The sequence below is a fragment of the Gorilla gorilla genome, chromosome 3 (genome assembly GCF_029281585.2).
Source record: "Gorilla gorilla gorilla isolate KB3781 chromosome 3, NHGRI_mGorGor1-v2.1_pri, whole genome shotgun sequence".
NCBI lineage: Eukaryota > Metazoa > Chordata > Mammalia > Primates > Hominidae > Gorilla > Gorilla gorilla.
In genome coordinates this window covers 98,145,164-98,159,691 of record NC_073227.2, presented here as the reverse complement: position 1 = coordinate 98,159,691, position 14,528 = coordinate 98,145,164, and the positions used below count along the sequence as shown (strand labels likewise).

The 14,528-nt window shown below is 50.0% G+C and overlaps 1 protein-coding gene across 1 annotated transcript in view; it reads right to left on the bottom strand.

Moving 5' to 3' along the window:
- MRPL1 (mitochondrial ribosomal protein L1) overlaps positions 1-14,528 on the bottom strand; it is a 100,554-nt gene that overhangs the window by 68,357 nt on the left and 17,669 nt on the right. The window contains exons 3-4 of the mRNA XM_004038870.5: positions 4,241-4,499; positions 960-1,043 (exon numbers count right to left, since the gene is read on the bottom strand). Coding sequence (XP_004038918.1) covers positions 960-1,043; positions 4,241-4,499 — 343 coding nt within the window. The remainder of the gene's footprint in view (positions 1-959; positions 1,044-4,240; positions 4,500-14,528) is intronic.

Genomic DNA, 14,528 nt, shown 5'->3' with positions numbered 1-14,528 from the left:
TACTCAGTAGGCTAAGGCAGGAGAATCGCTTGAGCCCAGGAGTCCGAGGCTATAGTGAGTATGACTGCACCACTGTACTCCAGCCTGGACAACAGACCAAGACCCTGTCTCAAAAAAGAACTGAATGCATGAATTTTCAATTAAATGCATCAGGGATATTACATTCAGAACCATTATAGTTTGTGGATGATTAAAAAAAATCATAAACACATTATAAACAAACATTTATTTAGGACAGTTTTATAAAGACTAGATACTTTTGAAAGTTGTGGTTTCTAAGGCACCACAGTACTAAATGGTTCCACTGCTTTAAAATAATCTTGTTGTCTGGGGAGAGAAGTTTGAACAGAAAGCAGCAGTTAATAGGATAAATTGATAAATTCCACTCTTCAGTTTCTTGTGAGAAACATAATGTAGCATTCTAGTAATGATGAAACTAATGTTCTAATTTAGCTCTTTCTCAAGCTAATAATATAACCTCAAATAAATCATCTAAATGTTTTGAGCTCCAAATGGGGAAAATAAGACTAGGTGAATGCTAGGATTTTCTCTAACTCCATTTATTCAGGGTGCTAATGATTGGTTAATAATTAATGATTAATTTGTGATCTCTAAAAAAAATTAAATGATGATGCCGGACGTGGTGGCTCACACCTGTAATCCCAGCACTTTGGGAGGCCGAGGCGGGCGGATCACAAGGTCAAGAGATCAAGACTACCCTGGCCAACATGGTGAAACCCTGTCTCTACTAAAAATACAAAAATTAGCTGGGCGTGGTGGTGCACACCTGTAGTCCCAGCTACTTGGGAGGCTGAGGCAGGAGAATCGCTTGAACCTGGGAGGCGGAGGTTGCAGTGAGCCAAGGTTGTGCCACTGCACTCCAGACTGGTGACAGAGTGAGACTCCGTCTCAAAAAAAAAAAAATTAAATGATATAAATAGTTGACGGAAGTTACTCACCTCTGTAAATACAGCAACTTTATTGATTTCAGAAGCAAATGGGTATGGCAAACTAAGAACACTGGTAAATGGCTCCACGTTTTTCTAAACACATGACAAGGAAAAATAATTACGTAAAGTTAATCTTTTCTATTTCACACACTCTATATAAAACAAGTGTTTGTATATATACAAAACACTGTTTTCAGTGTTCTGATTCTACTCTATGTTCTTCCATTAATTCAGAACTATTCATTGATTACTATTCATGAATTACTATTCATCGATTACAATTTAAAGCACAACAGATCATATTTTTTTCAAGAAACTTTTTCAAGATTATATTTTTTTGAGAATAAAAAACTAAAATCTCTTTTTCCAGCTTCATAATCCCATGCCACTTGGCTTCTATCTCTACATAATTCATCACAGTCTCTCAAATATTATGAAATGTGTTTGCATATCAACATCTTCCCCAGCACTAGTACAATGCTTTCCATCTGATGTATAATAAATGTTTGCTATCTTCAATTAAATTTGTTTTAAACCCATGTAATCTTCTGACACCATCAGGGAGACATGACTACAGCTGTACATGCTGAACAATAGACAATATCCAGCTGATCTGCCCAGTAGGTCACCCCTAATTGCCATCATTGGCTCTAAACTATCAGGAATTGTAAACCCTAAACCCAAGACAAAATGTCGAGCCTAAAGGGATCTTCTGAGTGACTCTATTTTTGAAACAACCTAGACCATCACCACTTTCAGATTTATTTAGAAAGTCAATTGGAAAATCCTAAATAAATAATGGCATGCGTTTGAGGCACGCTAATACAGGTGGAGATTTTACAGGACCACTAAACTAATCTGTCTAGTCATTTTGACCAGGAACTATTGAGGCCTGAGGCCTAGATCTCTCAGGGAGATTTTACAGAGAAACAAGTTCTAGGCCCTCCAAAGTTCTGTTGCAGCCTTAAGGTTTGGAAGAAAAGGTGGTTGTTCCCCTAATAAAACTGATTGAAAGATCAATATTTTTAGAAAAACCTTATTTTGAGTAGAAACATCCTCCTCGGGATTTCTTTACAGACAAGGAGGGACAATTTTTTTTTTTTTTTTTTTTTTTTGAGACGGAGTCTTGCTCTGTCGCCCAGGCTGGAGTGCAGTGGTGCGATCTCGGCTCACTGCAAGCTCCGCCTCCCAAGTTCACGCCATTCTCCTGCCTCAGCCTCCCAAGTAGCTGGGACTACAGGTGCCTGCCATCATGCCCAGCTAAATTTTTTTTTGTATTTTTAGTAGAGATGGGGTTTCACCGTGTTAGGCAGGATGGTCTTGATCTCCTGACCTCATGATCTGCCCACCTCCGCCTTCCAAAGTGTTGGGATTACAGGCATGAGCCACTCCGCCCGGCCTGGAGGGACAAATTCTTAAGTATACTTTATATCAGCCATACAGCTTAGTTTTATGGACTGGCATTCCTTTGCCATTAACATGTCACAACTGGTTTCAGCAAATTTCTCAATGGTAAGCAGTCACAATAATAGCATCCCCTGCAGAATACTGGCTTGTTGTATAAGCCCTCTATGAAGAACAAAAAAAAAAAAAAAGCCTTAGGAAGGCAATAGTTATCTTCTCAATGTCACTAGTTTACAAGTAGCTTCCATGTATGAAATGAAGCCTGTGGTGCTACAAAACATCATTATGAACTACACTAATGGTTGACTGAGAAAGTGATCATCTTGAACAGTACAAAATTTTCAAACTAAAAGAACAGTAACACTCTGATACAAAATAAAAAATTGTAACGTGGCTATTATAAACTGTTTCTAATAAATGAGAACACAGAAATGAGACAGACCTCACTTCAAATCTTACCTCTGCCCTCTATTCTATGACCTTCAGCAAGTTATTTCACTTTCGATGCCTCAGCTTCCTCTTCTGAGATTATTATAGAATTAAATGAGAAAACGCATGCAAAGCATTTAGCATTGTATCTGGTATACAGAAAATTTTTCAGTAAATGTTGACTATTATTATTAAGCACATACTAAGTCCCTTACAGGCATTATCTCGTTTAATCCTCGACAACTTTTTATTCCCTTTTATAAAGAGATGAAAAAACTGAGATTTGAAGAGGTTAAGCATTAAACCCAAAGTCATGAAGTAAAGAAGCCCAAACTCAAAAAGCAATGAAGCAGGTTTCCAGTCCGTACTGTAGGTGGACTCCAGAGCCTGTGCTCTTAAGCACTGCGTTGTACTGCCTCCTCCTAGGTGCTCTAGTATTGCTGTTGTTGAGCTTGTTAAATTATATTAAAACACGTATACGTTCTAGTTTGTTAAAAAAAAGAGACATCTTTAGAATAAAAAATCATTTCTAAAAAAATTAGAACTCTTAAGCAAGAAGCTTATAAAATTTAGGGATTTAGGGCTATATAATAGACCTTAATACTAAGCTAGTGTCTTTCCTGCTTCTAATTTAGAGTTTTATAATCAATAGTATTCTGTTGAATTCCAATATATAAACAAATAAAGCACAGAAATTTTGGTTGAAGCAAGAGTGAGGAGCTTGGAATCCCACCTATGAAAACTTAGTCTCAAAATAGGACCCCAAGGAACACATCTGAAGGACACTGAGCTAATCCAGAGCCCTCATTTACAGAGAAGAAACATGCCACCTAGGCAGTTTAAGTCACTTTTCAAAGTTACAGTGATACCTCAATTAATTTTAACACTACTTTTGTTGAAATTTATACTAGTGACTCTCTTAGAGGAAATAGGAAATCTATGTTAACTCTCTAGAGTGTTTTCAACAAATTTTATATTTGGAAAATTTTTAAATGAACAAACATATTTTTCATGTTAAAGTACAGAAAGAGCACGAAGTTTTCTAAAAATTATGAGAGGCAATAATTTTTAAAATTAAGAGGCCAGGCACAGTGGCTCATGCATGTAATCCCAGCACTTTGGGAGGCCAAGGAGCACAGAGTGCTTGAGCCCCAGAGTTCAAAACCAGCCTGGGCAAAATGGGGAAACCTCATCTGTACTAAAAGTACAAAAATTAGCTGGGCATGGTAGAACACACCTGTAGTCCCAGCTACTCAGGAAGCTGAGGTGGCAGGATCACCTGAGCCCGGGAGGTGGAGTCTGCAGTGAGCTGAGATCATACCACCGCACTCCAGCCTGGGCAACATGGCAAGAATAACCTGTCTCAAAAATAATAATAACAATAAAATAAAATAAAGAAACACCAATTCATACAGCCACTGTTCACAGATAAACTTATTTTAATGGACTCTACATACCTTCTTTCCCAGTGCCATATCCAGTGTCAAATCAAGATAAACACTTTGCTTTGGACTAGTAAAGTCAAGAATTTGAAATTTCTTAAGTAAGTGAACAGCTTTCTCCACCTCATATATCTGTCTCGGGTATAAGCGTTTTAAATAGACATCATCCTCAGGTTCGCCTTCCATATAGGGATATGCTTTTATTTTTTCTATTTCATCTTTTTTCTCATCTGGTGTTTTTTCTTTAGCACCTTTTTTTGTTTTCTTTGCAGACCTTAAAAGAAAATAAAGTTGAGTTATATCAATATATATTCTAAGAGATTTTTTTTTAAAAAAAAGCCAATGTACATAAGAGAAAAAAAAACAAAGGATGAATTATATTTTAATTCAAAAGCATAGACTGCTTTACAGTTTTTCTAATTCACCAAACATGAAGTGAACTTTTCTAATGTCTGAAGTCATGAATAAGTTGAATTACCGCACTGATGCTGCTCTCCAGAAACTTACAGAGGAGTAGAGCAGAAAGACATACTAACAGGTCATTTCAATATAATGTAGTAATACAAGAGCATCATCAGAGCCTGACAGAAAAGACATTCAATCCAGCCTAGGAGGCTAGGGAAAAGTTATAGAGGAAATGACCTCAAAGTCAATTCTTAATGGATAAGGAAGTGTTAGCACCCCAAAGAAGTGAAAACATATGACACAAAATCTAGTACACAAATGTTCTTAGCAGCATTATTCATAACAGCCAAAAAGTACAAACAACCCAAATGTCTATCAACTGATGAATGGATACATAAAATGTGGTATGTCCATATAATGGAATATTAATCAACAATCAATAAAAGAATGAAATATTGATCAATGCTACAACACGCATGAACCCTAAAAACATTAAGCTAAGTGAAAGAAGCCAGTCACAAAAGCCCACATATTATTCCATTTATACCAAATATCAAGAATGAGCAAACCTAAGAGACTAAAAAGTAGATCTGGTGGTTGTCTAGTGCTAGAAGAGGAGGTTAGGGGAACAAGAAGTGAATGCTCATGGGCATGGGGTTTTCTGGGAAAGCAATGAAAATGCTCTAAAACTGATTACAGTGATGGCTGCACAACTGTGAGTATACTAACAACCAATGAACTGTATACTTTAAATGGGCGAATTGTTTGATATGTAATTATATGATACCTTAATAAAGCCATTATTTAAAAAATAATAGAGTTAGCCAGGTAAAGAAACAACGTAATCAAAAGTACTGAGGCACAAAATAAAATGGTATAAGAAGGAAGCTATTATAAGTTCTACATGACTAGAGCAGAGTTGGCAAACTTTTTCTGTAAAGGACCAGATAGTAAATGTTTTAGCTTTGTGAGCCATATGTTCTCTGCTGCAATGACTCAACGCTGCCACTGTAGTGCAAATATGGTCGGTAAACAAGATTGGCTCACTCGCCAAAGTTTGCTGACTTCTGAACTAAAACGGTAAAAGAGAAGGCAGGCAAGAGTGGAAAATGAGGTTAGAAAAGACAGAGCATGGGGGGCATACTCTAGAGGCAATAAGAAGTCAGTAAACAGGAGTAACATCTGTATTTTAGGCAAGGTATTCTGGCTGCAATATAAGAGATAGACCTGAAGGAAGTAGGATTGAAAACAATTAAGAGTCTGTTCCCTCCCTTTCTTCTCAGAGATATGAGAACCTGAACCAGAGTAGCAACAGTAATAAGACTGAAAAAGATGGCAGATTAGAGAATACTTGTCAAGCTAAATACTGGGCCAAGCACGAGGGCTCACGCCTGCAATTCCAGCACTTTGGGAGGCCAAGGCAGGAGGACTGTTTGAGGCCAGGAGTTCAAGACCAGCCTGGGCAATATAGCAAGACCCTGCCTCTACCAAATCAAAAAAATTAGCTGGCTCTCCCTCTCCCTCTCCCTCTCCCCACAGTCTCCCTCTCCCTCTCTTTCCACGGTCTCCCTCTGATGCCGAGCCGAAGCTGGACGGTACTGCTGCCATCTCGGCTCACTGCAGCCTCCCTGCCTGATTCTCCTGCCTCAGCCTGCCGGGTGCCTGCGATTGCAGGCACGCGCCGCCACGTCTGACTGGTTTTCGTATTTTTTTGGTGGAGACGGCGTGTCGCTGTGTTGGCCGGGCTGGTCTCCAGCTCCTAACCACGAGTGATCTGCCAGCCTCTGCCTCCCGAGGTGCCGGGATTGCAGACAGAGTCTCGTTAACTCAGTGCTCAATGGCGCCCAGGCTGGAGTGCAGTGGCGTGATCTCGGCCCGCTACAACCACCTCCCAGCCGCCTGCCTTGGCCTCCCAAAGTGCCGAGATTGCTGCCGGCCGCGACCCCGTCTGGGAAGTGAGGAGCGTCTCTGCCTGGCCGCCCATCGTCTGGGATGTGAGGAGCCCCTCTGCCTGGCTGCCCAGTCTGGAAAGTGAGGAGCGTCTCTGCCCGGCCGCCATCCCATCTAGGAAGTGAGGAGCGCCTCTTCCTGGCCGCCATCACATCCTGGAAGTGAGGAGCGTCTCTGCCCGGCCGCCCATTGTCTGAGATGTGGGGAGCACCTCTGCCCTGCCGCCCCGTCCGGGATGTGAGGAGCGTCTCTGCCCGGCCGCCCCGTCTGAGAAGTGAGGAGACCCTCTGCCTGGCAACCGCCCCGTCTGAGAAGTAAGGAGCCCCTCCGCCCGGCAGCCGCCCGGTCTGAGAAGTGAGGAGCCCCTCCGCCCAGCAGCCACCCCATCTGGGAAGTGAGGAGCGTCTCCGCCCGGCAGCCGCCCCGTCCGGGAGGGAGGTGGGGGGGTCAGCCCGCCGCCCGGCCAGCTGCCCCGTCCGGGAGGGAGGTGGGGGGGTTAGCCCCCCGCCTGGCCAGCCGCCCCGTCTGGGAGGTGAGGGGCGCCTCTGCCCGGCCGCCCCTACTGGGAAGTGAGGAGCCCCTCTGCCCGGCCAGCCGCCCCGTCCAGGAGGGAGGTGGGGGGGTCAGCTCCCCGCCCAGCCAGCCGCCCCGTCCGGGAGGGAGGTGGGGGGGGTCAGCCCCCCGCCCGGCCAGCCGCCCCGTCCGGGAGGGAGGTGGGGGGGTCAGCCCCCCGCCTGGCCAGCCGCCCCATCCGGGAGGTGAGGGGCGCCTCTGCCCGGCCGCCCCTACTGGGAAGTGAGGAGCCCCTCTGCCCGGCCAGCCGCCCCGTCCGGGAGGGAGGTGGGGTGGGTCAGTCCCCCGCCCGGCCAGCCGCCCCGTCTGGGAGGTGAGGGGCGCCTCTGCCCGGCCGCCCCTACTGGGAAGTGAGGAGCCCCTCTGCCCGGCCAGCCGCCCCGTCCGGGAGGGAGGTGGGGGGGTCAGCCCCCCGCCCGGCCAGCCACCCCGTCCGGGAGGGAGGTGGGGGGGTCAGCCCCCCGCCCGGCCAGCCGCCCCGTCCGGGAGGTGAGGGGCGCCTCTGCCCGGCCGCCCCTACTGGGAAGTGAGGAGCCCCTCTGCCCAGCCAGCCGCCCCGTCCGGGAGGGAGGTGGGGGGGTCAGCCCCCCGCCCGGCCGGCCGCCCCGTCTGGGAGGGAGGTGGGGGGGTTAGCCCCCCGCCTGGCCAGCCGCCCCGTCCGGGAGGTGAGGGGCGCCTCTGCCCGGCCGCCCCTACTGGGAAGTGAGGAGCCCCTCTGCCCAGCCAGCCGCCCCGTCCGGGAGGGAGGTGGGGGGGTCAGCCCCCCGCCCGGCCGGCCGCCCCGTCTGGGAGGGAGGTGGGGGGGTTAGCCCCCCGCCTGGCCAGCCGCCCCGTCTGGGAGGTGAGGGGCGCCTCTGCCCGGCCGCCCCTACTGGGAAGTGAGGAGGCCCTCTGCCCGGCCAGCCGCCCCGTCCAGGAGGGAGGTGGGGGGGTCAGCTCCCCGCCCGGCCAGCCACCCCGTCCGGGAGGGAGGTGGGGGGGGTCAGCCCCCCGCCCGGCCAGCCGCCCCGTCCGGGAGGGAGGTGGGGGGGTCAGCCCCCCGCCTGGCCAGCCGCCCCATCCGGGAGGTGAGGGGCGCCTCTGCCCGGCCGCCCCTACTGGGAAGTGAGGAGCCCCTCTGCCCGGCCAGCCGCCCCGTCCGGGAGGGAGGTGGGGTGGGTCAGTCCCCCGCCCGGCCAGCCGCCCCGTCTGGGAGGTGAGGGGCGCCTCTGCCCGGCCGCCCCTACTGGGAAGTGAGGAGCCCCTCTGCCCGGCCAGCCGCCCCGTCCGGGAGGGAGGTGGGGGGGTCAGCCCCCCGCCCGGCCAGCCACCCCGTCCGGGAGGGAGGTGGGGGGGTCAGCCCCCCGCCCGGCCAGCCGCCCCGTCCGGGAGGGAGGTGGGGGGGTCAGCCCCCCGCCCGGCCAGCCGCCCCGTCCGGGAGGTGAGGGGCGCCTCTGCCCGGCCGCCCCTACTGGGAAGTGAGGAGCCCCTCTGCCCAGCCAGCCGCCCCGTCCGGGAGGGAGGTGGGGGGGTCAGCCCCCCGCCCGGCCGGCCGCCCCGTCCGGGAGGGAGGTGGGGGGGGTCAGCCCCCCGCCCGGCCAGCCGCCCCGTCCGGGAGGGAGGTGGGGGGGTCAGCCCCCCGCCCGGCCAGCCGCCCCGTCCGGGAGGTGAGGGGCGCCTCTGCCCGGCCGCCCCTACTGGGAAGTGAGGAGCCCCTCTGCCCAGCCAGCCGCCCCGTCCGGGAGGGAGGTGGGGGGGTCAGCCCCCCGCCCGGCCGGCCGCCCCGTCCGGGAGGGAGGTGGGGGGGGTCAGCCCCCCGCCCGGCCGGCCGCCCCGTCCGGGAGGGAGGTGGGGGGGTCAGCCCCCCGCCTGGCCAGCCGCCCCATCCGGGAGGTGAGGGGCGCCTCTGCCCGGCCGCCCCTACTGGGAAGTGAGGAGCCCCTCTGCCCGGCCAGCCGCCCCGTCCGGGAGGGAGGTGGGGTGGGTCAGTCCCCCGCCCGGCCAGCCGCCCCGTCTGGGAGGTGAGGGGCGCCTCTGCCCGGCCGCCCCTACTGGGAAGTGAGGAGCCCCTCTGCCCGGCCAGCCGCCCCGTCCGGGAGGGAGGTGGGGGGGTCAGCCCCCCGCCCGGCCAGCCACCCCGTCCGGGAGGGAGGTGGGGGGGTCAGCCCCCCGCCCGGCCAGCCGCCCCGTCCGGGAGGGAGGTGGGGGGGTCAGCCCCCCGCCCGGCCAGCCGCCCCGTCCGGGAGGTGAGGGGCGCCTCTGCCCGGCCGCCCCTACTGGGAAGTGAGGAGCCCCTCTGCCCAGCCAGCCGCCCCGTCCGGGAGGGAGGTGGGGGGGTCAGCCCCCCGCCCGGCCGGCCGCCCCGTCTGGGAGGGAGGTGGGGGGGTTAGCCCCCCGCCTGGCCAGCCGCCCCGTCTGGGAGGTGAGGGGCGCCTCTGCCCGGCCGCCCCTACTGGGAAGTGAGGAGGCCCTCTGCCCGGCCAGCCGCCCCGTCCAGGAGGGAGGTGGGGGGGTCAGCTCCCCGCCCGGCCAGCCGCCCCGTCCGGGAGGGAGGTGGGGGGGGTCAGCCCCCCGCCCGGCCAGCCGCCCCGTCCGGGAGGGAGGTGGGGGGGTCAGCCCCCCGCCTGGCCAGCCGCCCCATCCGGGAGGTGAGGGGCGCCTCTGCCCGGCCGCCCCTACTGGGAAGTGAGGAGCCCCTCTGCCCGGCCAGCCGCCCCGTCCGGGAGGGAGGTGGGGTGGGTCAGTCCCCCGCCCGGCCAGCCGCCCCGTCTGGGAGGTGAGGGGCGCCTCTGCCCGGCCGCCCCTACTGGGAAGTGAGGAGCCCCTCTGCCCGGCCAGCCGCCCCGTCCGGGAGGGAGGTGGGGGGGTCAGCCCCCCGCCCGGCCAGCCACCCCGTCCGGGAGGGAGGTGGGGGGGTCAGCCCCCCGCCCGGCCAGCCGCCCCGTCCGGGAGGGAGGTGGGGGGGTCAGCCCCCCCACCCGGCCAGCCCTTCCGTCCGGGAGGTGAGGGGCGCCTCTGCCCGGCCGCCCCTACTGGGAAGTGAGGAGCCCCTCTGCCCGGCCAGCCACCCCGTCCGGGAGGGAGGTGGGGGGGTCAGCCCCCCGCCCGGCCAGCCGCCCCGTCCGGGAGGGAGGTGGGGGGGTCAGCCCCCCTCCCGGCCGGCCGCCCCGTCTGGGAGGGAGGTGGGGGGGGTCAGCCCCCGGCCGCCCCGTCCGGGAGGGAGGTGGGGGGGTCAGCCCCCCGCCCGGCCAGCCGACCCGTCGGGGAAGTGAGGGGCGCCTCTGCCCGGCCGCCCCTACTGGGAAGTGAGGAGCCCCTCTGCCCGGCCACCACCCCGTCTGGGAGGTGTACCCAACAGCTCATTGAGAACGGGCCATGATGACAATGGCGGTTTTGTGGAATAGAAAGGGGGGAAAGGTGGGGAAAAGATTGAGAAATCGGATGGTTGCCGTGTCTGTGTAGAAAGAGGTAGACATGGGAGACTTTTCATTTTGTTCTGTACTAAGAAAAATTCTTCTGCCTTGGGATCCGGTTGATCTGTGACCTTACCCCCAACCCTGTGCTCTCTGAAACATGTGCTGTATCCACTCAGGGTTGAATGGATTAAGGGCGGTGCAAGATGTGCTTTGTTAGACAGATGCTTGAAGGCAGCATGCTCATTAAGAGTCATCACCACTCCCTAATCTCAAGTACCCAGGGACACAAACACTGCGGAAGGCCGCAGGGTCCTCTGCCTAGGAAAACCAGAGACCTTTGTTCACTTGTTTATCTGCTGACCTTCCCTCCACTATTGTCCTGTGACCCTGCCAAATCCCCCTCTGCGAGAAACACCCAAGAATGATCAATAAAAAATAAGAAATTAAAAAAAAAAAAAAAATGACTTAGTAGTAGTTTTGTTTTCTTTTAAGAGATGGGGTCTCACTCTAGCCCAGGCTGGAGTAGTGGCCTGATCATAGCTCACTGCAGTCTTGAAAAAAAAAAAAAAAAAAAATTAGCTGGGCATGGTGGTACACACCTGTGGTCCCAGCTACTTAGGAGGCTGATTTGGAAGGATCACTTGAGCTCAGGAGTCTGAGACTGCAGTGAGCTGATTATGTCAGTGTACTCCAGGTAGGTGACAGAGTGAGACCCTGTCTCAAAAAAAAAAAAAAAAAAGTAAATATTGAAGATGGAAAAAGGAGAGAACAAAGACTCCAAAATACTTCCTAGGTATCTAGCTTGGGTGACTAGGCATAGAATAGAATCATTAACTAAGATCAGAAATAAAGAGGGCAAAACAGGTTTCTGGTGAGGGAGGTAGTCACAGAGATTAGTTCAAGTTTGGGGGATACGAAGTTTGAGTATGGGTCAATTGTATCATTGGTCCCAATTCTTTACCTCCTTTCCACTCAAGCCCTTTGCTAAATGACTTTGCTGTTCCTCCCACTAAAGAGGAGGAGTATATTTCCCAGCCCCTTTATTTGTCCATGTGACTACTTTTGGCTGACAGAATAAAGCAAAAATGACAGTTTCCCTGCTCTATGCTTAGGCCAAAAGAAGTTTCACATGTTTCTACTTTCATGTTTGCATTTCTGCCTTTTCATTAGAAGAACATGCCTAGGCTAGCTCAAAGGTAGAAGGATGAGAAACATGTGGAACAGAGCTGCCTCCACAGAGCCTCAGGCTACATTAGATGATTCTCAGCTTACCTGCAAACTTACAGATGCATTACAAGTCCAGCCAAGGTCATCAGAGATATCCATCAAACCCAGCCTATGTCAGCTGACCCACAGATATGTGGGCAATGATAAATAATTGTAGAGTGGTTTGTTACATAGCAAAAGCTAACAAGGTGCTTACAAAATATCTAAGAAAATATATTTACCAGGTAATGGCAGATAAGAATTTGAAGATAAACAGAACTAGAGGTGATGTAATTTTCTCAGCATTAATTCAGATCATGTCTGTACTCTTCTAACCATAAAAGTTTTAAATTAGTGTAATAGTATTCTGGAAAGATGTTCCGGTTCTGTGGTAGTCAGAATAATAACGCCTCAAAGAGACTCATATCCTAATTCCCAAATCTTGTGAATATATTACCTTACATGGCAAAAAAAAAAAAAAAAGACCTTGCAGACGAGATAAGGTTAAAGACCTTGAGATGGAGAGTTATCCTAGATTATCTATGTGGGCCCAATTTAATCACATGCATCCTTAAAAGTGAGAGTCTTTTCCCTTTCCCAACTGCATCACACAGATACGGGAAAATGACACTGAAGAAATTCAAGCAACCAGCCATTGCTTTGAAGATGAAGGATGAGGGCCATGAGCTAAAGAATGTGGGTGGCCTCTTGAAGCTGAGGATTGCAAGGAAATGGATTATCCCCTAGAGCCTCCAGAAAAAAAACTGCCAATACCTTGATTTTAGCCCAGTGAGATCCATGTCAGACTACTCACCTACTGAACTGTGAAATGAAAAACTTGTGTAGTTTTAAGCCTCAAAGTTTGTGGTAATTTGTTATGGCAGAGATGGCAATTTGTTATGGAAGAAAATGAATATGAAGTCCTATAAAACTGATGTGAAAGAAATGGATGACAATAAAACAGTTTTTTAAAAAAGACCTCAAAAACCAATTCAACATATAATTCCATTCTCACTTTTAGTACTCAGTAAATCCTTACTACCACCACTAATAATAGTACCCTCCCAGCTAATGAGCAATTCAACAGAATATTAGGTAATGACAATGCTCATTTTCAATGGGGCACAGGTGTCCTTCTGGACTGATGACAAGTCTAAGCAAGTGCCCAAGTGGATGCATACAACACATGTCAACAGCTACCGTGGAAGTACTCCACAAAATCCTGAAACCTTCCAAACTGGAGCAACCATATTTTTACTTTATATTTAGCAAAGCAGCCGAGAAGCCAACAGAAGGATTTTGGAGAGCCTGTTTTAGGAATAAATTCTCCTATTTAAAATAAACAAAATGTTCTAGCTGTAGCCTCCAGGCTTACTTTACATAAATGCAGAATTCGCCACTAAATTTTCAATCATAGTGGAACCTATGCAATTAATTTGCAATTAATCTGATATTCCCTAAGGCTGAAATATGACTTTTTAAATTAATATTTTCAAAATTCAATGAAAGTCTGATACATAAAGAGTCTGAGTTGGGTATATTGCAATTTATTTATACTTTGGACCTTGTTTCACAAAATATTTAAAGTGGTTGAGTGAAAATATTTATAAACACAAAAAAAGTATAACAACATGATAATACTGATCAAATAGGACTCTCAGGAAAATGCATTCTTAAAAAAAGAACTGCAATTGACAAATTCCTTCCAAATAATTAATCTAACAGACCTGCCCCCTGTTTTCCATGGCCTTCCAAAAAATAGCTATCTTTATTCATAAGAATCACATTCAGAAGAACTTTGTTGTTCATGCAATTATATAAAGCTCTCTATCAGGAACCCTTAAATACTGTGATTCTCAGAGAATACAATAAATCATACTAGAAAGATTTTTGGGAAGGTAGAGGACAAACACCTGGCAGTCTGAATCAAAGAGAACAGAACTTAGCTGCAGTTACCTGGGTAACTAAACCACACAGATTAAACGAGTAATAAGAGACTGTACAAAAGCAATAACTTTTCCCCTGTCTCATCTGTCTCCTAACTCCAAAAACATGATTTCCATGGTCATACCCAATAAAATGATTTTTTTTGTTTTTAAGACGGAGTCTCGCTCTGTTGCCAGACTGGAGTGCAGTGGTGCGATCTGGGCTCACTGCAACGTCTGCCTCCCAGGTTCAAGCGGTTCTCCTGCCTCAACCTCCCGAGTAGCTGGGACTACAGGTGCCTGCCACCATGACCAGCTCATTTTTTCTATTTTTAGTAGAGACAAGGTTTCACCATGTTGGCCAGGATGGTCTCGAACTCCAGACCTTGTGATCTGCCCGCCTCGGCCTCCCAAAGTGCTAGGATTACAGACATGAGCCACTGCACCTGGCCTAAAATATGATTTTTAAAAATCAGAGATATAATAAAGTTCACTTCAAGGCCTTTGAAAATCTGTGACCCCCAAGAGACCAATCCAAGTCTTTCCAAGGCTGAAGAATCCTTTACATTGGGACATTAGTGGGGGGAAATTCGTACAACCTCTGTAAAACTAAAACGAACTAAACAGAACTAAAGAGAAAATGCCTAGGGCATATTAATGGAATGGAAATATTTGGAATTCTTATTTCTTAGTGTAATCACATAAAGAAATTCACTAACATCTCTGATGCTGGTTTACTCATTACCTTTTAAACTAAATGCAGAAGTTCTGTTTCCACTTAAAATGTAAAAGCTGGAAAGACCATTAACAATGAGAAAGAGCTCGATAAAAATCACAACTTTTCTTGAA